Source organism: Natrix helvetica (genome assembly GCF_964273705.1).
Source record: "Natrix helvetica genome assembly, chromosome: 6".
Lineage (NCBI taxonomy): Eukaryota > Metazoa > Chordata > Lepidosauria > Squamata > Natricidae > Natrix > Natrix helvetica.
The window spans coordinates 25,508,324-25,535,600 of record NC_138553.1 but is presented as its reverse complement, the minus strand read 5'-3'; the positions used below and the strand labels follow the sequence as shown (position 1 = coordinate 25,535,600).

Genomic DNA, 27,277 nt, shown 5'->3' with positions numbered 1-27,277 from the left:
TTTTACAACCTTTCTTGCTACAGTTCAGAATGAGCATCACATGACCCCAGCAGCAGACCGAGCACGGCGCAGCCTGAAGCAGCCACAACTTTCCCAAATTTCATTCCTTTGGGAGTCATGAGTGCGATATTTTGAGCACATCCTTAGCCATTTGTTTTATTTTGATTCAAAAAGTTTTGTCCTATGTCAATTGATGGTAAAGACAAGAGTTGTGATAGTATATAGATGGACAAGAAAAAAAAACCTCATTTTTCTTCCCAGTTACATCTACCATAAAATAGTAAATAGAAACAGGAGGGTTTCAGGAGAATTTACTTCAGATAGCATATAGATCACTTATTCACCTATAAAGAATATACTTACGCCCAAAGTATGTATGCAGAAGGAAAGTAAACATATTTAACTTTGTTTAAGTTAACATCCTCTGTTTGAGGAAGGCAGGAAGGAAGTAGAAGAAAGAACTGGAAATTTTACAAGGGGAAAAAAAATCACAAGGCCAGGCCTAAATATTGATTTTTTTCCCCTGCGAAATGCAAAGTAGTAATGTCAGAGAACATTTGGTTTAACCTAAATATCAGTTTGGGTCTCCATCTAAAATATTGATTAGCATTTTATATTCATGTTATACTCTTTTGAGGTGATAGGTAGAATACTTTTCTACATCTTGTGATTCTCCTATGTTCAGCTACCAGCAAATATGTTGCTTTGTTGCTACTTATAATGCTACCATCAGCCTTCTCATAATAAGAAAAAGCATTCCACACGAGTTTTGACATATTTTATAATATTACTATACAAAAGGTTCATATCTGGTTTTGCTGCCTGTTCTTTAGGGCATTTCAGTTAAATACTAAATATTTTTCAAATAGCAGATTCAAGTTGTATCCTTCAGCCTCCTACTCCTAAATCCCCTCTCTAAATGTACTGCTTCCTGATTCTAAGATAGGAGGAGGAAAGAAACAGATTGTATACCGCAGTAGATATTAAGCTCACATATTTTACTATAAAATATATTTTAAAATGTCATGAGTCTAAAAAGTAATTTGTAGGAATTTTTCCAGCTGTTAGATAGTTGTGTTAGCTAATTTTCTACCAATTCACATCCAGAATTAAAGTTCAGAAATACTGCTAATTCTATTATTGCTCCAATGCAGAAACCACAAGCTATTGAATAAGTACAAATGAAGTTCTTCTTTGTTCAGAAGTTTGTACCCATGTTTGAGTGCACAGTATAAACAAGAGTTTGTTTTGTGCACAGTATACTAAAACTTGATCAAAGACTTGTCTGTTCAAGTTTTCCAAACATGGGCAGAAATTATAGTTCCCCTAAGCATGTGACTGATATTTAGAGAGGAATAAGTGTATCTCTAAGGGACATGGTGGCTCAGTGGCTAAGATGCTGAGCTTGTCGATCAGAAAGGTCGGCAGTTTGGCGGTTTGAATCCCTAGCGCCACGTAACAGAGAGAGCCCCCGTTACTTGTCCCAGCTTCTGCCAACCTAGCAGTTCAAAAGCATGTTTAAAAAAATGCAAGTAGAAAATACTTTGGTGAGAAGATAACAGCATTCCATGTACCTTCGCATTTAGTCATGCCAGCTACATGACCACGGGAATATCTTCAGACAGCACTGGTTCTTCGGCTTTGAAACGGAGATAAGCACCGCCCCTTAGAGTCAGGAACGACTAGCATGTATGCGTGAGGGGAACCTTTACCTTTTTAATTGTATCTCTCTCAGGTTTCCATTTAAAACTAGGACATCGTGATCCATTTTTAAGAGAATTTCCATACATACAGTATATCTGTCTCATTTGAATTAAGGGCAGGAGGATTGCCTCTTTACTTAACTAATCCACAAGTATACTAGTGACCACGAAATGGTCACCATTCCTCAGTGGTGGATATGGAAGGTGGAGGAAATCTATATTTAGATTTCTGAATTTTTAGACAAGAAAAACTTAGAAATATACTTATCTTCTATCATATGGAAGTAGAACTGGCACTTAAGATGTATTCATTTATCTAGTCTTTTCATTTATACATCCACCCACTTACCAAACAACCGTGGGTCACTAACAATGGATTAAAAATATCAAATACAAAAGAATGTGATAATAATATAATAAAATAGAATATATTAAGGTAAGCGTCACAAACACAATTCATATATTTACAAATGGACTTACATTTACCATGTATTAATTTTAGGGATTGCCCTGTATTCCAATTATCTGTAGAAGTAACAAACAAAAAACTGTAAATAGTAGGCATGGAGCTTTTATTTTAGCGTCCAATCTGAAGTGGCAATACGGTGTGCAAATTAAGTCTCAAATAAGGCCCGGTTTTGAATAGACATACAACACAGAATTACTCTTTAATCATCAAAATTCAAACCTCAACAAAAAATGTAAATCCTTAACGTATCTGCAGAGCACTCCTTAAAACTTGGTTAAAAAAGAACTGGGGCTGTATTTTAAATTTATCCCAATATCCAGAGAATCCTCGTGAGTGTTGTTTTTGCCTTCTGCAGTCAACCAAATACATCTTAGCCACTTTCCTGACATGAATACAGCATGCTAATTCTTTTCAGCCTAGTTTTCCCACAATTAAGTTTGCGCTACTTTCAGCCAAAATGTGTTTTTTTCCCCTTTTGGATTTTCCTAGGGACAAGGCAATAAGAATTTCTTCTTTCTACTACATTTCTTAAAAGGATTATTTGAGTAAAGATTAGTGTTTATAAAAATGAAAGGAAGCCATAGCTAGAGCTCAGGTCCAGTGTTACAAAGGTACACCTAATGCCATAGTACCAACCCTAAAACCTAAATGCTAATCCATGTTTCAGATTTAGATTTACTGCACAACCTTTGGAACATAAGCATATTAAAAAAATTATAAAGCAAATAAGCTACTGAACGCCTTACCACCCAATGAGACAGCTCAGCAAAGATAAGGCTAACTACATATCCAGAAAATAAAATGGTGAAAAGAATTGTTTTTTATCAGTGCGGCTGAATTATATTTGTCTAATTTAAAGCATGCTCTGCCAAGGGCTAACTGATGAAGTATTAACATCATATTTGTAGGGCAGCATCTATCTGCATATTATAACCACACTGTATAGAATATGTGTAGCTATATTGCTTCCATTGAGCACTACAGGGACTTTAGATTAGCAGTACAGTTTTTCTGTTTTATAGAGTTTATTGCTTCAACCACCTTTCCCAATTCAGTGTTCCAAATGTGGTTGGTCCAGACTATGGAAATTGTAATCTATTAACATCTAGAGAGCTTCACTTTGAGAAAGACTAGCTCATAGCCTTTTAATAATACAAGTAAAATAATATAATTGTCTCTGTTCTGTTCAATTCATTTTATTCAGCTTGTCCTATTTTCTCCTAGAAAGGACTTATATAAATACAATCAGGAATTTAGGCAATTCAGAGACAATATTTATTACATTTAGATGTTTCCCATCTCCCTGATAAGGCAACTCTGGGCAGCTTACAAACACTAAAAAGATGAACAAAAAACAATTAAAAATTTAAACCTATGCAAAAAACCTAAACCAAGGACATAAATGGTCCATAAATCTTCTTACCCCATCAACTACCTCCGGCAAGGAGTGGCCCCTCAGAGCCCCAAGCCAACTAGCAAAAACAAATTTAAAATCCCTTCTGGAAGGAGAAAAGGATGGGAACAATACTGACCTAGTGTTCCCAAGGCTGGAGCCACAGTCCTCTCCTTAACCCTGCCCACCAGAATTCATTAGCAGGCCATGTCCAAACCAGGCCCCTTCCACTAGAGTGATGGGCTAGCCCAGTGGTTCCCAACGTGGGACTCAGGCCCCACAGGGTGCAATTTGATATTTAATGGGGGCAATTTTAACCTTGTTTAAACCAAGTTAATGGCCTTTTAGGCTTCCTCCGGATGAGTAGAGTTCACTTTTTGACTAAAGTAAGAATTATGTCACCGAGGGACATCAGGTTTTTAAAGATGCTTAGGTGGCCCAAAAAATGGCTAGAGTGAAACAGCTCCTCAGATACCATGAACCCATGCCATGTAGTACTTTAAAGGCAAAACCCAGCAACTTAAATTGGATGAAGAAACTGAAAACCAATGCAGCTTGTGCAACAGTAGTGTTATCCTAAGGGTCCCCAGAACTGTGCATAATGCAGCGTTTTTCAGCAGCTGTAGCTTCGCAGTAACCCAATTAAGAAATGCCAAGTGCAGAAAATAGTCAAGACTGAAAAATATTGTATTATTTTGAGAATTAGTGTCCTATAATGTGAACATAGGAATCTCCAAGGAGAAATAACATAGCATAAAATAAGCTTTTAACTCAATGTAATTGTTTTTAAGTCTTATTTCCAGAACTTTTCTTATTACAATTTCTAGGCATGACACTAGTAGAATTCTCAATAACAGATATACTGATTACATTCACAAATCTCATCTGAGATTTTATAGTCTATTGATTACATCTGTCCTATACTTAGGCAGAAAGAAAATATTTCTACTTCTCAGAAACTGATCTAACTGTTATGATGATATTCCATGTATTTAAGCCCATGTTTCATCCTATATGCTGAATTCAATTATGGGAAATTCTGCTAGGGGCAATTTACAGTGCTTTGAGAGGTGAATTTCAGAAGCCTGGCACTGCATTTCTCTTTGGACATTAATGCTGGGTAATGCTGTCTTCAGAAAGCCCATGTGTCCCATGTTATTATAATAAGAAAAAAAAGTCAGATATTTAACTGACGGTGATATAGCAATCTGAGAGAAGGCAAGAGAAAGAGAGAATGGCTTGAATAAAAAGCTTGGGATATACGGTGTGGAAAACTAAGGATAAGGCTGCCAAATCTAAACTACATGAGAACACTTCTGTCTCTAAGAATTGCACAGAAGAAACTTTTCTTTGGATTTATTAACCTTCCCAACATTTAAAGTGGCAATCCTAACGGGACGACGAGAGTCAAGACCTAGTAAATCATGTGGGATACTACATCATCAGGGAGTTTTTTCAGCCAAGATTCTCTAATAGAAATAAGTTATTTAACATTACTAAGTGACTGGCTTGCCAAAAATAGAAAGCCCTTATTTTCTATGTTGGCTCAGGAGAATTCTCTTGTTCCCTGAATCAAAATACAGAAACATCTGCAGTAGCAGGATAGGATTCTCAATAGGAAAATATATTGGGGCTCAGTATGGAAAGGAAAGCAGCCTTTGTATACACTATACCAGGGGTGGCGAACAAGTTCGACAAAAAGAGCCAAAATTTTAAACTGTGAGAGTCAGAGAGCCACACCACGCGCTCCCTTTCGGCGCTAAACCCGGAAGTACGGTCTTGCCCCGCCCCTGGCGACGCGACGACGCTTGCCTGCGCTCCACCAGCTCGGCTGGGAACGGAGACGTTTCCTCAGCGGAGCGGAGCGCCTGAAAGGGACGCAGGCTCAGCCTGCCAGGCTGCCACCACTCCACTGAAGACATTGCTGAGCAAAGAAACGTCTCCGTTCCCAGCCGAGCTGGTGGAGCGCAGGCAAGCATCGTCGCGTCGCCAGGGGCGGGACAAGACCGTACTTCCGGGTTTAGCACCGAAAGGGAGCGCGCGATCCGGGTTTAGCACCGAAAGGGACAAAATCCAAACTTGGCAAAGAGCCACAGTATACAAAATAATGATAAGAGGCAAAGAGCCGCATTCATTTTGGCCGGGAGCCGCATGCAGCTCGAGAGCCGCGTGTTCGCCACCCCTGCACTATACACTATAAATTAATATATACTATATACTATATATGCAGGTTTTGGCATATTCGGATCTTTTCCCGCATAAGATTGAGAGTATCTTGGTGACGTTTCCACGAGGTCCCACTTGCCATCTTCAGGCTGGTGCCTTCAGCTTCGTGCTTGTGCGAGCAAAGCATGATCGGAGCTGCTGTCTTTCTATAAATATTGGTGGGGGCGTGTGGAGTGCTGGCTTTGTTGCTGTAAGTGGGTTGTTTGGCTGTGTTGTTATATCTTGATTAGTTGATGGAGTTGATGTATGCAGATTAGTAGGCTGTTTCGTAACATCCTGTGTGGCTGAGGTACTAGCTGTGTGCCCATTAGACTTTTGTGTTGTAACAACCTGGGTAATGTGCTGTGTGATGACATCCTGAGCTCTAGTGAACTGATATCCTGACTCCTGTGCTGCAAAATCCTGGGAGGATGGCTGTGTTGTAACATCCTAAGCCTTTGCATTGTAACCTCCTGAGTTCTGTGATGTAACGTCCTGAGCAGATGGCTGTGATGTAACAGCCAGGGGCTTTGGTTTGGCTCTGGGTTTGCAGTCTGGCCATGTGTTCATGGCATGTGTCAGTTTGCTTTGTGTGGGGGTCAGAGGGGGGGTGCAGTAGTTGGTGATGCCGCCATAGTTTGGTTTCTGGATGGTGGTTGCATTTGGTCTACGGGTTTCGGTTTGAGTCTGGTGAGGGTGATTGGTGGTGGCGTCCTGTGTTGTTCTGGGTCCGATGTCGGTTTTCATGGCTGGGACTCGTTTGTTGACTACGGCTAGTTTCTAGATGTCTGGTAGGCGGGAGGTATCGTCACATTTATTCATATTGTGGGGGTGTTTCTCTATTTCGATGGCTTCCATAATTATTCTCTTGTTGAAATGTTCAGTTTTGGAGATTTAATTTGGTTCCTTCAAAATCAATTTCATGCCCTGTTGCTTTAAGGTGCTGGAACAGGGAGGAAGTTTTTTCTTCTTTTCTGACTGCATTCTTGTGTTCTGCAATGCGTGCATTTATTGTCCTATTAGTTTGTCCAATGTATGTGGCTAGGCAGATTTTGCATGGTATTTCATAGACTCCTTGGTTTTCTAGCTGGGTTTTGTCTTTTGGGTTTCTTAAGATGTTGGCTATTTTTGGTCAGTGCCGAAGGCTGTCTTGATATTGTGTTTGTGGAGAATTTTGCTGATTTTATCTGTGGCTAAGAGACTAGAAAATATAATTAGAGGCAGTTCTTGTTTAGCAACTGCCTCATTAAGCAACCATGGTGATGAAAAAAGTAATTTTATAACTGATCCTCTTATTGATGATTTTCAAAGATCCATTAAGCAAAATTAAGCTGAAGTAAGATCTTAAGCACAGTGGCAGTTTCACTTAGTGACTGCTTCACTTAATGATCCAATTGTGGGTCCCAATAGTGGTTGCTAAACGCTGACTACTTATACCAAATTTGCAGATAACACAAAGACAGGAGACGAAACAAAGATCTTATAAGAACATATCAGAAATCGGGAGAATCTTGAGGATATGGAATTTAAATATGAAGCAAAGCTCTACATTTGAGCATGGAAAATTAAATCCCAAAGATGAAAGAGAGCAGTCAGATAAACAGCCAGTTGCACAGGCTGGAGAAGAAGCTCAGCTGCAGCCAGTCAGTAAAGTAGAGGAATTGCCACTCCCACCCAATCCCAGGTCACTTAAGAGTTGAGCAGACGGAGGAGCAACAGAGGTTGGTGAGTCTATTCATGAGAAGGCAGCCACAACCCTCCTAATGAGGCATACTGGTACCTATTTACTTCAGTGCTTGGAACCATTCATAATCCTTCAATATGTGAATACTATTGACACTTTGCTTTGAATTCATTTAAAGATGTTGCCATCATCATTCCTTGAACCCATTGAAGTCAAGTTCTCATGTCTTGCACCCATTGAAGTCAAATTGCCTTTGTTGTGCCTTGAACCTGTGGGAATAATTTTGCCTCAATCGTGCCTTGAGCCCATTAAAGCCAAATTGCCTGCACTGTGCCTGGAATCTGGAGAGTTGTGGTTGCTTTCATTGGGCCTTGCAATCAGCGGTTGCAGTTGTTCTGCCTGAAATCCAATGATGCATCCTTCTGTCATCTTGCCTGGGGTTCTTAGTTCCTCTTGCTGCCATTATGCCCATGACTGCACCTTTTCTTGCCCCTGTTGCTTTCACTATGTCCAGTCAGCGTTTTTCAGAAAGGTTGCTTGAAACTAATTCTAAAAACTGCACACAGAGTTGGGACCTAGGAAATGACTATGGGGTTGGTTGTGTGAAATAAACATGTGTAAGCCCGCTCATGGTGTGTGTGTGTGTGTGTACTGGGACAGGACCCTAGGACTGGAAACATTATTCTAGTAGTTGAGCTGTGGTAGCCCAGTGGTTAGAATGCAGTACTGCAGGCTGCTTCCGTTGACTGCCTGCTGCCAGCACTTTGGCAGTTCAATTCTCACTGGATCAAGATTGACTCATCCTTCCAAGGTCAGTAAAATGAAGATTCAGATTGTTGTTGGGGACAATATGCTGACTCTTTAAACCACTTAGAGAGGGCTGTAAAGCACTGTAAAGCAGTATGTAAGTCTGAGTGCTATTGTTATTAATGCTGCTATTACTGGTAGTTCTTTCATGGCAAGCATAGGAGTAATGGAATTCAGTGTTAGCATGTAATGTGGCGGAATATGAATCTGCTTTATGCAGAGATCCATGCAGATGTGTTGAGAATGTGTCAAAGAAATAAAAATTTAAAGACAAACACTATCAGAGGACAATAGCATCCACCCATTACATCAGCAAATTCCTTGGTTAACGTGAGACACATGCTCGTAAATTTATCAAAATATTTTAGCTAAGAAAGGCTTGGGAAAGTGTTGTCACTGAAGCAAAAAAGGCATTGCTCCAGGACCCCCCCCCCCCTTTATACATAGTTGAGTTTTTAGTCACAGGCAAAATGATTAGTATTTATTATAATTTACCAGAAAGAGAGCAAGGAAGGGACTTTCTGGATGTATATTTTGCTTTCCGAGGAGTCCTAGCCTCCCATATAAAATGATAACAAACACAATGAAGGTCACAGCTTAGTAATGTATTTTCAGTATTATCTCATTCAGGAAAACAAAAGAGAAACAAAAATATTTTGTTTATAAGAGACAATTACCTTCACAGACGTTTTCTTGGCCATGTTCTCTCTTTTTGTTCAGACATCTTGTTCCATTGTTCAACATAGAACACAGAATGTTCCTATAGTCACTGTCATACAGATTTAGAACATAAAACAGTAGGGCTGGAAGAGACCTCGGAGATCTTCTAGTCCAGCCCCCTGCTCAAGGCAAGATCATATAGTTTACGTGTTTTATATTCAGGCTAACCTATACTGTATCATAATTTTTATCCCCGTAATTCTGTGTGTGCATCATAATATTTAAGAAAGAAAAATAAATAAAAAGAGGTAATACAGCTACTCAACTGATATACATCATGCTAGCCTAGCATAAGGATAAGCTATTTCTATTCTACAGTATAGCAACAAGAGGCAGTTTGGTCTGATTATTTCCTTTAAGCATGCAAAGTACAGCACAGGTAGTCCTCATCTTATGACCACAATTGATCCCAAAATTTCTGTTGCTAAGCGAGACATTTGTTAATGGGTTTTGCCCCATTTTATGACTTTTCTTGCCACAGTTGTTAAATGAATCACTGTGATGGTTAAGTTAGTAATATGGTTGTTAAGTGAATATGGCTTTCCCATTGAGTATGCCTATCAGAAGATGTTAAAAGGTGATCACATGACCCCGGAACATTGCAACATAAATATGAATCAGTTGCCAAGCATCTGAATTTTGATCACGTGACCATGGGTATGCTGTGACAGTCATATGTGTGAAAACCAGTCATAAGTCACTCTTTAGTGCTGTTGTAATTTTGAACAGTCACTAAATGAACTGTTGTAAGTTGAGGACTACCTGTATTGTAGCATAGCACAACCAAATAAAGAGATATTACAATGTCCTAAGCTGTACATTTAGTAAATCTATATATTAGGATTCCAACCTATTTATCTTGTAGAGTTGCATATGCTTCAACAACTATTCAAAAGTGCTTCAGACCCAATGGTGGGATTCCAAATCTTTTCCTACCGGTTCTGTGAGAGAGTGCTTTGCGCGCGTGCGTAGCACTCAAAGACCTCCTTCGGTGTCAGCACTGGTGAGCTGTTTTTTTAGCTCAGCTGAGGCACTGCAATCCACTCTGCCACGCAAATCAGCTGAGGGAATATAGGACAGGGAACGACAGGAACGTGAGGGCAGGGCCAATCAGAGGTGGTATTTGCCGGTTCTCTGAACTACTCAACATTTTCACTACTGAACCAGCTGAATGCCACCTCCGTTCAGACGTTATACATTCAGGTAGCCTGACTTTCTGAGTCTGAAGTTGTTGCTTTTAAAAAATCCATGGCTTTAAGTTAGTGCTATTCTTAAAGCAGAAATACCTTTTTATCAAATTCATATGACCACCCCAACTCACTAAAGGTGACTTGAGGCAACATACAATAAAGAAATAAAACAATCAGACTTGCACTAAAAATTTAACTTTTTAGGAAAGATGCAGCAATACAAGATTTATAGACTTTCTTCCACAATATGTGCCACTATAATCACAAATATAACATAATTTACTCCACTGGTGAGCCACCCTACTCACCTGATTTGTTTCAATGTTTTGAAAATAATAATTCTAATTGAATTGTAACTTCTGAAGAAATGTTTTATATAACTTCAACTTATCCTTCAGGCTTCAACTTTCCCTTCCTAAAGTCCCTAAAACTTGGCTAGCTTAGTAGGAGGCCCATTTCTTGGGCTAATTCTGCTGCATTGTTATTAAGATTTGAAGGGATTTGCATTCAGCCAATTCATATGGCTCTCTCAGGTGACCACAGAATAAACAAATACAATAAAAGCACAGAAGAATTAGTCTTCATCCCAAAGCTCCTTACTGCTAGCAATGGCTTTCGTAGTTTAGGGAGTTTACAGTTCTGTAGAGAAGCGGAATTAACCAATATGCATCCTGAAATAAACTACATGTGCAAAATCAAAAGGTCCATGAGAGAAAGGAGAATCTGGAATTTCAACTTAGCATCTTGCAACTACCGGTAGATAGGAAAACCCTTAGCAATCTAGAACAGGGGTTCCCAACGCCTGGTCCATGGACCAGCACCGTGCCAGAAATAGCTCCATGCAAACAAGCAAAGCCCATCTGTGGGATGCAGGCAGCACACAAAGCCACGCCCCCTCTGGTCCACAGAAAAACCTCTCTCCACAGAACCAGTCCCTGATGCTAGTTGGGGGCCACTGAATTAGATACTCTAATGAAAGAATGAAAAAACTAGATGGAGTTTGGGACAATTTTCTTTACAGTGATTTTACATTGAATAGGAGTCACACTTCAAGCTAAGCTATAATTTATTAAACCTTATTTGACTGAATAAACCACAATTTGTTGAGTTTAAATTGCTATACCAGAAAATGTCATTGGATTCATGTAGCATTCTCAGCCCAAATCAAACAAACCATATTATGGGTTAGTACAGGGGTGTCAAATTGAAGGCCCGCGGGTCTGATTCGGCCCATAGTGTGCTTGGATCTGGCAGCCCTCCTGGGCTCCTTTTTTTGCTGGCAGAGGGTTGCAAGTGGCTGGTGCAGCTGAAAATAGAGTTTGGGAATCTGTTTTCACGGGCAGAGTGCTGAAGCCACCAAAGGCGCTCCTCACACAAGTGACATCGAGCTGGCCATGCCTACTCCAGCCCCTGAGGTCAAACATAATCCTGATGTGACCCTCAATTAAATAGAGTTTGACACCCCGGGTTAGTACAAGGCATGATCTGAGCAACTGTAACAAATAAAGGATATTAGATAACAGTTTAAAATCACTCTGTGTCACTGTATAGAAGAAATAGGAGGCAATTGTTATCATTGGTTCTCACTTGAAGAAGCGAGCATGTATTTCTTTATGATAATCATGTTGCTATCACAACTCTATGACAGCCAACAGGATAAACATTCCTTATTCTGATGCTTCTTCTTGTCAATAACTAACTAGTGTACTCCAGATTTGTGACAGTTGGTATAGATATCTATATCTCCACCCTGATGCTGTGTAAATAGGATCCAACTAATTTTTATGCATTTGCACAAAATACTTTCATCTTTGAGTTCTTCCAGTAAAAAAGATTTGGCAGTGATCCTATCTTTATTTAGATAAATAAATTCAAGGATAGGATGGCACAATAAAAGTAATAAATAAAAAATAAGTAATGCAAATAAAAGTAATGAATGACGGCACACTAGTAGCCAAATTTGAGCAAACAATTTCTTTCAAGTTCAGGCATTTATTTCCGTTGTTTTTGAAACCATAATGGCATTTCCTTTAAAATAAAATACAGCAAATCCTTTTCAAGGATTCTATTTTGCCATTGTATTTAATTGCAAAGAGAACTATGAATAGATCTGTTCTGGCAACCTTGTCTAGCATCAACCCCTTGGGGCACTGACTCCTCCCTTTAAGACATGTATTTTGTCAGAGTTGAAGAGCTATAAAAAGTTACTTGTTTTGTAAACCAGCATGCAGTTTAGTCTGCTTTAAATAAAGTATCAAACTGCAACAAGTCTCCATGGAAACATGTAACTCTTCATCAGCTAGAAATTTGGATCAGCTTCTTCCCCTTTTGATTTTAGAAAAGAATGGCAGTGTTTACTAAAGAGGTGCTGGCAGGGCTGGTGGCTTAAGGAAGACCTTGCTTTTTCACAACTTTGTACTCCACAAAATGAGGAATCAAAAATAACCACTCATTAGAAATTCTGCTGCTGCTTAATATATTGTTCTATGAAGGATAAATTCAGATCCAGTTCCCTCTCTAATTCCATATGTAAATAAGATTTGAAAACTAACATTTCAAAATAAAATATAGTATAGTGAAAACTGTGGTACCAAATAAACAAAACATCATTGTTTATTTGGTATTGACATCATACCAAAATAATAATCTGTAGGCTGAATGCAACTTTTTTTAAACACCATTTTTGTAGTCTTACAAAGTACCTCCAGCTCACAACATGACAATTTGCTGGCAAAATATTCAATTTTCAGTAGTGCAATTTTTAGCAGGTGTGTGTGTGTGTGTTGCTAAAACAGGTGGCCTGGGTAATACCTGTGCACACACAGCACTATGCTTTAATTTGTCCCTCAAAACCAGGGATATCTCAAAGACCCAGAATCCAAGTTATATATATTTTAAAAAAAAGATTGTGAGGCCTGGCTTACTTCAAGTGATGACAATACTAGGTGATTAGGATAATTTGTTACTGGTTTGGGATTCAGTTCTTTGCTTAATGCACTAAATATAAAATCAGTATAGGTCATTATAACATTTTTAGGCAATATACAATTACCTCCTATTTGTTGATTTAAAAGGAAGTAAGACTGGTAAAAAAATCTATAAACTAAGTCGAGAACAGGGCTGTCAAACTCACGGGCCACGGACCAGATGTGCACTGCCCATGCTTGGTTTAGCAAAGGGGAGACATGTCACTTGACGACACCATGATGACGTGAGTTTGACACCAATTTGGCATGTGAAAAAAGTGGCTCTTACCTTACTGCCTTAGTATTCCTATGCATTCACACTAGATACACGCTGTCTATAATTTTCAGTTTAGAAACAACTTTATAAACTGGATTCACATGTGTTATAATGTGATTTGTTTGATTTTGTATTAATACACAAGCATGACTAAGGCTATAGCAGTTTATTCAACAAGTTCAACACATCACAGTATGTGTAGCAAACATTAACCACAGAAAAATCACATAATTTAGTACAGGATGAAAAAAACCAGGAGAATTTAAGATTCAAGTGGAAGTTCAGAAACAGTTACTTTCCCTCAGTTACTTTCAAGCCATTTCAACTCATGTTCAGAGACATCCAAGATTTTTTTTTCAAAATGATGAAAACAGTCATGCCAACATGACATTAGCTCAGCCCCTTTCATATATGTGTAATGTCACAATGCATATAGAAAAGGGGCAGAGTTTGCATCACATCCATTGAATATTGCTTTATCATTTGATTCTTTCAATGACACTTCTTACATTACTCACTTTTTTATATTTTATATTTTTCTCTTCCACACTTCCCAGTAGAATATATCTTGTTTCTTTTTTAGCTTCTTTACTGGCTATGAAAACTAGCAGAGTGGGAAATTCATAGCCACAACATTTAGAAATCAAAAGATCATACATTGTCACATATTAGGGGCATGTGGACAATTTTCTGGTAGAGACAGACAAATTGGCATTTGTGTTTTCAAGAAAAGGGCAGCTGCCTTTTGGCAGTGGATTCTGAATTGACATGCCTACTCCTACAGAGCAAATAAAGCCCAGTAATAAAAGTCCTTTAAAGGACTTTGAACTTCTCCTTTACCCTTGTGCATCCTCTGATATAACATCATTGAAAGAATATTGTAGTCTAATATTACTCAAGTAAAACTGCAACTCTCAGAATCTTAAAATCTCAATTTAGAAACAAGCAAACAAACCTTGCCATGGGAGTTACCGAGTAACTATTTTGGAAACCAAAAGTTAACCAATGCCACACACGTAAAGTAGCAATGAAATGCTAAGTAATGAAAATATCTACAAAATACTTTCATGTAGGCAGCAGATTGAAAAATTTTAGGTGCATCAGAGGCTTCCAGTCTATAGCATAGTTTTGATTTTATATTCGTTTCAGGGGTCAAAACTTTATTTACCTGAAAACTGCTACCTTCATGCTTGCTTCATTCCTAGTCCATGAAAATGCTTCCACCCATATGTTTTTCTCTGTAGTTTGTTCTGCATGCCATGCATGCCATTTACTTCCCATGTGGTTTATGGTTTAAGCTTGCAAAGATTTCACTAGCATGGGAACAAACTGAGATGGCTGGATTCCAAATATTCTGGAAGGTTTTTACACCAATATGAAACTAGCACAATTTTGGGATTAGGAAATTGTACTCTTTATAAAGAACTATGGTGCTGGAGAAGACTCCTGAGGGTCCCTTGGACTACAAGGTAATCAAACCGGTCAGTCCTAGAGGAGATAAATCCTGACTGCTCTTTAGAAGGCCAGATCCTGAAGATGAAACTTAAATACTTTGGCCACCTAATGAGAAGGAAGGACTCACTGGAGAAGAACCTAATGCTGGGGAAAATTGAGGGCAAAAGAAGAAGGGGATGACAGAGAATGAGGTGTCTGGATGGAGACACCAAAGCAGTCGGTGCGAGCTTAAATGGAATCCAGAGGACGGTAGAGGACAGGAAGGCCTGGAGGAACATTGTCCATGGGGTCGCGATGGGTCGGATGTGACTTTGCAACTAACAACAACAATAAAGACTGTCATTTGAAGAACCTTCATACCAGGATTTTATCCTAGTTTGGAACCAGCTGCAAAACTCCTTGAATTTAGAATTAACCATTCTTAAAGCAATCCTACCTGTGGCTACTGTTTACTAGAAATTGAAGCAAAGCTCCTATGTTCTTTGCAACAATATGACTCTGTGGAGTTTGCGGACAGTGTCACTGGCTCTACAGGCCTCAAGGCATCACTGTTCTGTTTCTGGTGTCTTTCCATAGATAGGCATTGTTTAGAATATATCTTCCTTTCTCTCCCATGAGAGCTGCCATAGCAACAAACAACTATGATTCACCAACTATTGGAAAAAGTCCTAGTTTTAAACATTCTCACATGTTAATCTTCTGCCTATCACACTGCAGGCAGAATGGCAACTTTACCTTTAGGAATATTGGTAGCAATTGCTTAGATTTTATTTTTGGAAAACAATAAGACAAATGTATACAACAAGTACTGAAAATATGAGTGGAATAAATATGACACCATACTTCCTATAGTGTGGTCATAAGGGGATTATTTCAGGGTATCCATTTGCTCAGGAAAATGATTGACATTTTTGTATTGTTCCCTTGGTCAGCTAAAGAAAGCACAGATTGGCATGAAATGTTCTCTACCAATCTCAGCATTTTTCGGGGTGCGGAAGTCATCAGGTCAGCTTCAAAGTGATTTATGGGGAATGGAAACCTTGTAGTTTGCAAATGCACATAAAAATTAAAAATGAATAAATTATTTCCAGTATTATATTCCTGACAGGCAACCATCAAATTAAAAGGTTAAAACTAATGAGATGGCAAAAACGTTCAGCTGAGACCACTCAGTAACCAAAACATATTGCAAGGAAGGAGTTAATAACACGAAATAATTTTGGGTGAGAAGGGAAATCAATAGATGGGTTTGATGTGCAGTGATCTTGAAACCAACTATAACAGATTTTTAAAACTATGTCTGTTAGATATATATCCTGCCTTTGGGAGAAGAACTGCAAGGTACTGTAGGAAGTACTATAGGAAGCACTTCCTTATGTTTTTCCACAGAAATATCGTATAAGATAGGATAAAGCTGAGAAAAAAAAGCAACTGAACCAAACTCAGTTGCAGAAGAGAGCTTCTACTTGAAGCTGGATCTCCCAATATTAGTCTACCATTTAACCACTATAAAATACTATCTAGATAAGTAGTTACTGTGCCAAACAATTATCATCCCATTATATATATATATTTACATATGCAAATAAGTTAGACATACAAACAGAGGAATCATGCTTAAGTAAATTTCAGATTCTTTTCCGTATTTAATCTATAACCTGCAGGTAAATACACTGGGTGGAGCAGTAGTATTAGCACATAACTTTAGCCTATGCAACACTATTCAGAAGTAATATCCCCTGAAAACAACCAGGCAAGCTTCTAACTATTGACATTCTAGGACTGAAGTGGTGTTAAAATTTATTTTTTCTAGGTTCCCCCCCCCCCGAAAAATCTGCCGAGTTCACAAAAGTTAATGTGCTGCGTTACAGAACTTTCCAGCTACCACTAACCATAACGCCACTGTCACAAAGTAGGTGTGCCATTCATATACGTGCAGAAAGGACTGAACCGAGTGCAAACAATTCGGATTTGTAAGGCTGGTCTTTAACTGTTTTGCAAAGCAACCCCAAAGCACGGCGAGGTAACAAGTCATTTGGGGCCAGTGTTCTCGCTGTTTTAAATTCAATACTGTATTTAAATCTAATCCGTTCTGGACTGGAACTGTGTACACCCGCCGACAAATTTCATGCCCGTGCTTCAAACGAGAACCCAGGGCTCTAGAAAATCTGACCATCGGAAATACGCCGCTAACAGAGGCTGCCGGGCGCAGTTAGCGAGAGAGTAACGCCACACTCACCGATATCTGAGTTACAGAAGGCATCCTGGGGATGAACTGGGACGCAGGTACAAGCTTCGACCAGCAGCTCAGTCAGGCTCCAGCTGCAGAGCAGCAAGAAAAGATTCAGCACCCGCCCTGACATATTGGGTCGAGACTGCTGTTACAGGAGTACCGTTCTTCCCCTACTCCTCTGTCTCCACCCACGTGGAGAATAGTTAAGAAGTAGAGGGAGATGCTGTTTAGGAAGAAAGAAAGGAAAAATGTAGTTGCAATTCTGCTTCGTCCGGACGCTCCTTCCCCTGTTTGGCGAGGCGAGCGAGCGCTGAACTGGAGCAAGACTTTTTCTTTTGCGCGCGGTTCCGCTCCTAGTAAAAGTGCAGCGTCGACTTTCCTCTCAGCGCGTTTGACGCTCCCCAGCCACTCTCGCGCGCGCCTCTGCGTTCTTTGGCGGCTGCAGGGAGTTATAGCCTTGAGCGCGCCCCACACGGCTATTGGGGTGCCGCCTCCCGGACCAATCGGAGCCCCGCATTACCTCATTCCTCAGGAAAGGGGAGAGGCTACAAAAAAAACCCCCACCATAGTTGGAGGCGGGGTCCTACCAAGGGATTCAGTTCCATATAGGGAATAATCTGTATTCTCCGTATGTGGCAGTTGGGGCTAAGAAGCAGGATTTCTGTTGACAGTTACTAAAGGGGAACAGGAAGGACAAGTAGAGACTAGACTGTGGCAGGGATGATGAAGAACGTTAGAAGGAAACTTTGATAAACATATGCAGGAGAAGGAAACCAGTAACTGCTGGTCCTGTTGGCTATTTTTTAAAAATCTATACATTCAAATTTTGATTATTTCCCAACTTCACAGCAGTTTACACTTTCAGTTTACCTGAGTCCTTTGGGAGAAGGGCGGCATATAAATCCACTAAAACAAACATAAAACAAACAAACAAATATGGCCATGCAGATTTTGGTCTAAAAAGTCACCACACAAAATAAAAAAAAAATGGGGGCAGGGAGAATACTCACATCAGATAGTCAAGTGCTATTCATCTGTAGAGCTGAAAAGTCTGAAAGGCATCTTCGTCCTTGTTGATAGTGTTTTATTGTCTATCCTGAATGGAAAAGCTTGAAAGGAATCAGATTGGAAAATAGTTGGTTTCTCAGCTGAACTAAAGGATGGCTCCTTACTAAGAATGTTGAATGAAAAGCAATGCCTTCACTCCATATCTTTAGTTTAAATGGAGTAAAATAAGAATACTTTAATAAATGAAATAGAAATACTCCTTGAAGTAAGCTTTTTTTGTTACCTGTATTTCTTCCTTTGCACAATCACCAGCATTCACTACATATTCCTGCCAATGATGGACAAGTTCTTAGAAACACCATGAAAGAACTTCACGTTTTTGTCTCTTCAATCAGATCCTGACTGTCCTTTTCATCTCTTCATTTTAGTCAAATAAGATGCCCACCCAAAAAAATTCCTTCAATTTGGAGAAAAGTTGGAAGTCACATAGTGCCAAATCTGAATGGTAGAGCAGAGATTCAAGGTGGTGAGATTCAAGTTTTCTATTCCCTCTTGACTGGCTCGTGCAGCCTGCCATTAACATGTTAAAGAAAAATCCTTTTTATGATTCCTGTTTCAAAGTTTTGAAAGTTGCAGTGTAGCATTCTTGAGTTGGTGGTAGCATCATTTTCCAGAAAAATGCCAATAAAACTACCTGCATTCCAAAAAAAAATGGTGATCATAAGTGGTCTTGCCAAAGCCTAGGTTTTGACTTTTTTTTTCAAGCAATAAAAACTTGTGATGATATTTTATGGAATAACATTTCATTTTTGGTAATAATGATCTCGAGTTTCATTGTCTGTCATGTTGCTGCAAATAAATTTCTTACCTTCATTCTCATTGCATGACACAATTTGCCTGCAAATTTCAATTCCATCTATGTGCAAGAAATCAATTGCAGAACACTTCTGACATTGAAAAATGTTAGTAATGTGATCCTCTTGACAAGCCAATCTTAACAGTAATTTCCCTTTGACTAATCTGTTCATCCATTTTTCTCATGTGAAACTAATTGGCTATTGTCAGGTTGTCACGGGTTGATCACACAAATCATTACACAATTTTTACACCTTTTGGTCTAATAACAATATTCCCATAAGCTGTCATCGACAACCCACAATCGGTCATCAGTTTCAATTGGAGAGATTGAAACTGCAATCAAAAATCTATTATGTATATTCCATAAAACTCAATTGATGAATTTTCTCTGCAGGCTTTCATTTCACAAACAACAGCAACACAAACTTTCTTACAACAACTTCATACTAACTGAAATGAAAGGACACAAAGAACCCATCCAACATTCTAGCTTGCAAGTACAGGTAATCCTTGTCTTACAACGGTTCATTTAGTGACTGTTTGAAGTTACAACAGCACTGAAAAAAGTGACATGACCATTTTTCACACTTACAACCATTGAGGCATCCCCATGGTCACATGATCAAAATTTATTGGCAACTGACTCGGGGGAAGCCACATTCACTTAACAATTGCAGGTATTCACTTAACAATCATGGCAAGAGAGGTCGTAAAATGGGGCTTACTAAACAAATATCTCACTTATGAATAGAAATGTTGGGCTTAATTGTGGTCATAAATCGAGGACTATCTATCCTGCCATGAGTTGGTGACTTGTAACATTGGAGGCATTATTTTTCATTCAACCTTTGGGTGTACATACACAGTAGTTAGAAAATTCTTATGTTGTACATACCAGTACTATATAGGAAGTCTGCATTCTCTGTCTCACTACTGGAAAACAATTTGAGGTTGCCGTCATCGATCCCATCTGTCTGAGAACCGCTCTCCTGTTCTTGTCTATTTTTTATTTCTTTTTATTTCTTTATTTCCTCAAGCATTTATTAGATAACATATATAAGCATAAACAAGATTTTGAATACATGAAATGGAGCATTAGGACTGGAACCGTAGGCACGTTGGTGCGCTTATGCATGACCCTTACAGATCTCTTAGGAATGGGGTGAGGTCAACAGTAGACAGTCTAAGGTTAAAGTTTTGGGGGTTTGGGGAAGAAACCACAGAGTCAGGTAGTGCATTCCAGGCATTGCCCACTCTGTTGCTGAAGTCGTATTTTCTACAATCGAGTTTGCAGCGGTTTACCTTAAGTTTGAAATGAACATCCCAGAAGTGCAATGGTGGTTTCTGGAAGAGAAATAACTTCCCCAGGAATTGAAATGATAAATGTAGGGCTGTAATGACAATTTCAGAAACCAAAAACCCCCCACTGAAATAGAGAAAAGCTCCTGTGACTGGAATTATTAGGGATAAAACTGCAGCCATTAGTGATCGAAGCCCATAATTTTATTCCCAGGGTCCATTGTTCTACTTTCAACAGCCACATTTCAGTCTTAAGATTGGGTTTTGTTTTGTTTTTTTCCTCACGTTCAGTAGCAGGAGCTGCCAGTCCAATCCAAAAAGCCTGTGCCATTACCAAACAGCTGCCCTTGGGAAGCTTGATTGTTGATAAAGCAGCTACCATAGTGATCATGCTAGACTTACATCATCTATTTATTGGTGGGCAAATTAATGCTTCCCATATCTCCATCAATTTCTTATGTTGCTTTCTATATACAAATAAATATGTATTCATACAGCAGTGTCTGGAGTGAGGAGCAGTGGTGGGATTCATTTCTTTTTTTACTACTGGTTCTGTGGGCGTGACTTGATGGGCAGGGCGTGGCAGGGGAAGGATACTGTAAAATCTCCATTCCTACCTGACTCCAGGGGAAGGATACTGCAAAATCCCAATTTCCTCCCAATCAGCTGGGACTCGGGAGGCAAAGAATAAATGGCTGTGGGGCCAGTCAGAGGTGATATTTACAGGTTCTCTGGACTACTCAAAATTTCCACTACTGGTTCTCCAGAACTGGTCAGAACCTGCTGAATACCACCTCTGGTAAGGTTATAATAATTGACTGAGTCTGATGAAAACAGCATCCCATTTTTAAAAGCACAAACCTCACCTCTTTTGTATGTGTGTTGTGTCTTTGCACACAAATCCAAAAGGGGTAGAGTTCACGGCTCAACTGCACAAGCTTTTTGATTAAAGTGGCTGAAACCAATGAATGTCCATGCATCTAGACATGCATGCCAGAATAACAGCCACCAAATAATTTTATTTTCTAAGGTTGCGTATATAGACCACAAGCACATTATTGGAAATAAAGATGATACGAGACGTCTGGAGATTGCTCTGCAGCATGTTATTTATTCCATTTATTTTCTAAATTGAAAGACTAAGAGAGAGAAAGGTTAGCTGGGATAGAAAGTCAGAAGCACAAGAAAAAAGTATGTAGACCTATAGGCACTAATTTACTTATCCTTATTTTAGATCAGCAGTATCAAATTCGATTCCATTGAGGGGCGTATCAGGGTTGTGTTTGACCTTGGGGGGGGTGGCGGCTGGGGGGGGGGTTGCAGCTCAACATCACTTGTATGATCAAATGCCATTTTTGCTAGTAGTTTGTTTTGCTAGCATGCTGCCAGCAAAAATGGAGCTCAGGAGGGTCACTCAAGCACCATTTTTGCTGGCAGAGGGCTGCAGGAGGCCGTCACAGCCGAAAATGGAGCCCTCACAAGCTCCATTTTTCCTGGCAGAGGCACTGCAGGCTGATCCTTCGCTGTTTCCAGGTGGCCAGGCGGGCCAGATCTAAGCACCCCTCATGCTGGATGTGGCTCTCAGGCCTTGATTTTGACATCCCTGTTCTAGATTGACCACTGTCCAAAAATGGATTTCAAGGAACATCACACTGAAATTTAGAAATATCCAAAAGAAAAAAAGAAATAAATAATAAATAGTAAATGTACAACCATCCAAGGATATGAGAATTGCTGTCAATAATGAGACACTTAAAAATATTTCAATCCAACACTAGAAGAAATATAACACCTTTGAAAGATATTATAATGTGGAAGTCACTATCATAAAAGGCTCTTTTCCACTATTGCTGGTCAAACCCATCTGATAATCTTAATACATGACCTGGTAGAAAAGAAGATGCTTCAAGTTTGTATTTAGAGGTACCTGCTACTACTGAGAAGTAGCTTCATGAGTAAATATGGTTCAGATAGTAAACTAAAGATACCATGTTTAAGACAGAGTCTTATTTTCTTTTGACCCCCAAAATAAGCGCTTGGCCTTATTTTCGGGAAGGTCTTATTATTTTTGAGGTGCAGGAGGCGGTGACTGTGGTCACCACATGGCTGCTGCTGTGTTGCAATGTTTTTGAAGAGGGTTTATTTTCAGGGGATAATTATTTTAGCACATGGGCTCAAAAGCCCGATTGGGCTTAATATCTGGGGAGGTCTTATTTTCGGGGAAACAGGGTAGCATTGCGTGAAAGGAGCATACTGATGGTATTTTACTTTTGTCTCAACTTTCATGAAAAGAAGTAAGATGAAACTATATATGATGATTTTATAACCCTTTAATTATGTCTCCTCAAGAATTTAAAAAATTGTAATGTAGTGGAGATGGATAAAATTTTATTTGATATTATTTCTACAATCCTATTATAATACTGCAACTCAAGGACTTCCTTGAGAATAAAGTTCAGCAATAGAAACCATATGTATTTGTACTCATATATTCACTTTAAATAGTTATAAACAAATTCTTAGTCTGAGTTGGTGACAAAGAATTTCCATTTCAAGTGTTTATTTTGTATTTTAAGAAAACATTATTTCATCCATAGCAATCTGCTACTGGAAAAATGAGTGGCATGCTTCCTTCACATTGAGAAAAATATTTATATGATTTTAAGTTAGGTAATCATTCATACACTAAATATAAAGTTTCTTAGTCATCCTGAGTGACTAAAGTAAAGTGTTTAAAACTCAGCTTGGAAAAGCCCCATCATATCTTCATACGCTCTTCCAAGTAGCATATTTGGTTTTCAGCAATTACTATACTCAATGCATTTATAAAGAGGTTTTCTTGATGTCCTTTTGCTTTATTTCTCTCTGCAACTATCAAATAGGAATAGAATCACATCAAAGGGAATTGTATTGTATTGCCCTGGAAAAATAATGGGAACTATTAAAATCATTAGATCATTACCTAGGACAGTGATGGCTAACCTTTTTGCTTTCGCGTGCCAAAAATGGAAGGAGCACAGGGGGGTCATGCGTGGGCGTGCCCACACCCATAATTCTATGTGCATGAACCCCCCCGCACATGTGCACATGACACCCCCCTGCACATGCACGCATGACCCTCACCCTCCCCCCACTTTTGGGGCGCGATGCATCCATTTTTCACCCTCCCCAGGCTTCAGAGGCTTTCTAGGAGCCTGGGGAGGGCAAAAACGGGCTCCCCTGCCCCCTCCCCCGGAGGCCCTCCAGAAGCTTCAGGAGGCTTTCCTAAAGCCTCCAGAGGGAGAAAAACAACCCTATGGGCAACTCGGACGTCCGTTCCCAAACTTCTGGTTTGTGCATTGAGTTGTTTTAGCCCTCTAGAGGCTTAGGGGAAGCCTCCAGAGGGCGAAAAACAGCCATAAATGAAGGCCGAAGTCAGCTGGAGCTGACAGGGCAATGCCTCGCATGCCCTAACAAATGGTTCCATAGATTCATCATCACAGACCTAGGATTTCAAATTTCCATCACAGAACTTAAGAAGACTAAGTTACTTCCAGGGCTTAGACTTGCTTTCTTCTACTTTAAGAGTGCATGCATGCTGGACCAGCTGGACCAGCTTCCATACATGCAATGGAACCTGGAAGATCAGCTGACTGCTGTGCACATGCACTCCGGCACACACACACATGCTTCAGTTTCAGCACTCAGTGCCAAAAAGGTTAACCATCACTGGTACAGCGTGTTCAGTGACATTATGTTAACATATATTAATTTATGGTACTTTTCCAAAATATTTATGTATGCTGATTTCAGATATCCTACATCTCAACATTGACATGCTTTGATCTGTAGCTGTCAAGTGTTTCAGCTGATACACACATAAAACTGACTATTTATGTACACTGATTGGCACTAGCCACAGAATCATATGATCCTTTCACTTTAGTTTGTCTCTGTCCCTGCAGCAAATGTCTCTTTTATTGTTTGTTCTGATATTTTCATCTAGTTTAATATTAGTTTTAAATCCTAGCCAAATTGAAATGCCATGGTTAGCTGTGAACACATTTAAACACTGAATTGAAGCTAAGGTATGAGTGGAGAAATTGCTCCAAGGATAAGAAGAGCTGCGATGAGATTGCAAACAAATCCATCCTAATTATAGTTATTTCTCTGCTATTGGTTTGATTCATGTTCACTTACTGTATATTTTTGCTACAAACAAAATTTTATGGTGAATAGATTATATCATTTCATCTATCCTGTATCTTTCTCCAGAAATTAAAAATAATGTTAACTGTGGTCACAAAAAAGTTACCATTATCCCTGTATCGATTCTAAAACACTGATTTCCTAATATGGGAAAGTCCAGCAAAAAAAATATACACCACAACTTTATGATTCCTCCCTCTACTTTGGTTATGCACTGTTTCAGCAATTCATGCAAACCAACTTCATCTTGTCTCTGTACTGTTTTGGGAGGACATAACATACCATAATCACACCTGGAAGCAAAGCTTTCCACTGAAAACATTTCACTTCCTAAATCAGTTTGGAATCTGTCTAAGTATTATGCTAGAGGGCACTGTGTTGCAAGAGACTGGCCTTGGGGGGATTTTCTGAAGAGAAGAAATGTTCACCACTTGGAACAATTAAAATTTCTGCTTGCCTGGGTGGGGTTCTCAGTTAGTCATGATGTCTGTTTTTGCTAAATTCCAGATCAGATTGTCCCTAAGCCACCTGTCATAACCTCAGCCAGTTCTATTTAGACAGATTTTTCTGACTCCAGTTCATAGTGTGGAAGACCTGAAATCAGTTCCCAAAAGATGAATTTACTCACCTTAGCATATAGCAGGGGTGTCCAAACATAGGAACTTTAAGACTTTGTGGACTTCAACTCCCAGAAGTCCACAAGTTTTGAAGTTCCTAAGTTTGGACACCCCTGGCATACAGGATACTATTATACAATTTTAAATTGGGATTTCAAAAATGCCACAGGAGTTCTGGGATCTAAAGAAAAGCATAATGTTTAATGGATTGTTTGTTTGTTTGTTTGTTTGTTTGTTTGTTTGTTTATGTAAGGAACCCACCTCTTTGCCAGGGTACAGATGTTTTATCATGTTTGGTGATATCTTTGGAGACAATTTGTATCTATGTGTTTTCTTATCACGGCTGCTCTTTCCATTTTTCTACATCGATGCATAGCTGCATCATTTTATTTCCATCATGTGTCTCATGTGAGACAGAATTATCATGTTGACAGGGATTTCCTGGAGGTATCAGGCATCATCAGATCTATTTGAAATCTACATGCTTTGTGGCAGGGGTGTCAAACTTGCATCGTCACAGAGTCCATCACACGACATATTGTGACGTTTTCCCCCTTCACTAAACCGGACATCGACATGGCCAGCCTGTGATGCATCTGGCTGTGAGTTTGACACCCCTGCTTTCTGGGATGTATCCTTTAGTAAATATTATTCAGAAAGGAGATGCTACTGGTGGTAGGGAAACGGGAATCCTGGAAAGGCAAAGAAACCCAATTCATTTAAATAAATAGTGTATACATGAAGGAATATATGAAGTAAATTAATGACTGCATACTGTATTATATTTTACAGTGTGTTACCAAATTCATACCCTTGAGTCGTCTATCTTGCATGCTTTTACTAGTGCTGGGAAAGAAGCATCTTGTTAGCTAAACACTTTTTTTCTCTCTCCTGATAAAGCTGTGGATCTCCACACTGTGCCTTGGCATACGACTCCCTCAGTAACAGTTTCAGGCCACATTAAAAAGAAGCAATACCATTAGCTGTTACTCTTACACAAAGGTCTAATTATCTGAATTATTACAAGATAGCTTTTCTGAGACTTTAGAATGCATGTGAGCTACAATTTATTTGCAATTACAAAAGATGATGATAAAGCCACTTTAAATGCCTTCTCTGTACCAGGGGTGGGTTCCTGCCAGTTCTAACCTCTTCTATAGAAGAGGTTCCACAAATCTACCTTGCCCTTTAGAACCAGTTCCACCTCCCTCCCCCTGCCCGTCTGCACCACGCTTCCCCCACCCGCTGCTCACTGATTGGCTGGCTCACCAATCGCCCTGCCCACCTCTAAGAGTCCTAGCTAAACCTTAAAGTCTTAAAGCTGTCAAATTTGACAGAGTTCCTGAGCCAACATGACTGGAGGAGGAATTCTGGGAGTTGAAGTCCACAAGTCTTAAAGCTGTCAAGTTTGAACACTCTTGGGGTTTTTTTTCTAAAGGGGTAGGGGTGCAAGAGTCTTGTTACTTGACAGCTTTAAGACTTGTGTGCTTCAAATGCCAGAGTTTCTGAGCCAACATTTTGGTTGCTAAGCAAGAGCGTTGTTAAGTGAGTTTCACCACATTTTACAAGTTGACCACGCCCACCCATTCACATGACTGCCAAGCCACTCCCACTCGGTCACATGGTGGCAAGCCACTCCTACCCAGTCACATGGCCGACAAGTCACTCCCACAAAGCAGGCCACACCTACAGAAGAGGTTCTAAAAAGTTTGAAACCCACCACTGCTCTGTACTGATATTCTTCATAAATTATGCTCTGGAAGAAAATTGCTTCTATGGCTAATTCTCACTCTTCTACTAGCTTATAAAATTTCAACCATCTCTCAACTTCTGTGAAGTTAGACAAGCAATGAGTCGTTTTCTAATCTACATGTCAGAAGCAAGTGAAATTCCACAAGTGTCTAGTATTACATATAAATTATATTCACATAACCCTTTATTTCTAATATTTCCATATCAACTACAGCATGACTCAAAGCTTACAAAAATAATACTCTTCCCTTCTGATGTTATTAAAAGCATCATTGCAACATATACAGTATTCTTGTTACTTGATCTGTAATAAAATCTCATTATCTCTTTGTTTTCAATCTTTCTATATTTGCATCGAGTAAAATCCTTTTCTTCCTATAGATCTGCAATTGGTGGTCCTGGTTGCTCTGCCAACAGTCCTGAGTCTTGTAGCCCATTTGTCACCAGATGTCC

The 27,277-nt window shown here is 39.4% G+C and overlaps 2 protein-coding genes across 2 annotated transcripts in view; one reads left to right on the top strand and one right to left on the bottom strand.

The window, feature by feature from the left end:
- Positions 1-17,537, bottom strand: part of TIMP3 (TIMP metallopeptidase inhibitor 3) — a 37,354-nt gene extending 19,817 nt beyond the window's left edge. The window contains exon 1 of the mRNA XM_081956655.1: positions 17,109-17,537. Within this exon, the coding sequence (XP_081812781.1) occupies positions 17,109-17,232 (124 nt within the window). The 5' untranslated portion in view covers positions 17,233-17,537. The remainder of the gene's footprint in view (positions 1-17,108) is intronic.
- The window catches only part of SYN3 (synapsin III), a 194,549-nt gene that overhangs the window by 62,707 nt on the left and 104,565 nt on the right, over positions 1-27,277 (top strand). The gene's annotated exons all lie outside the window — the stretch shown is intronic.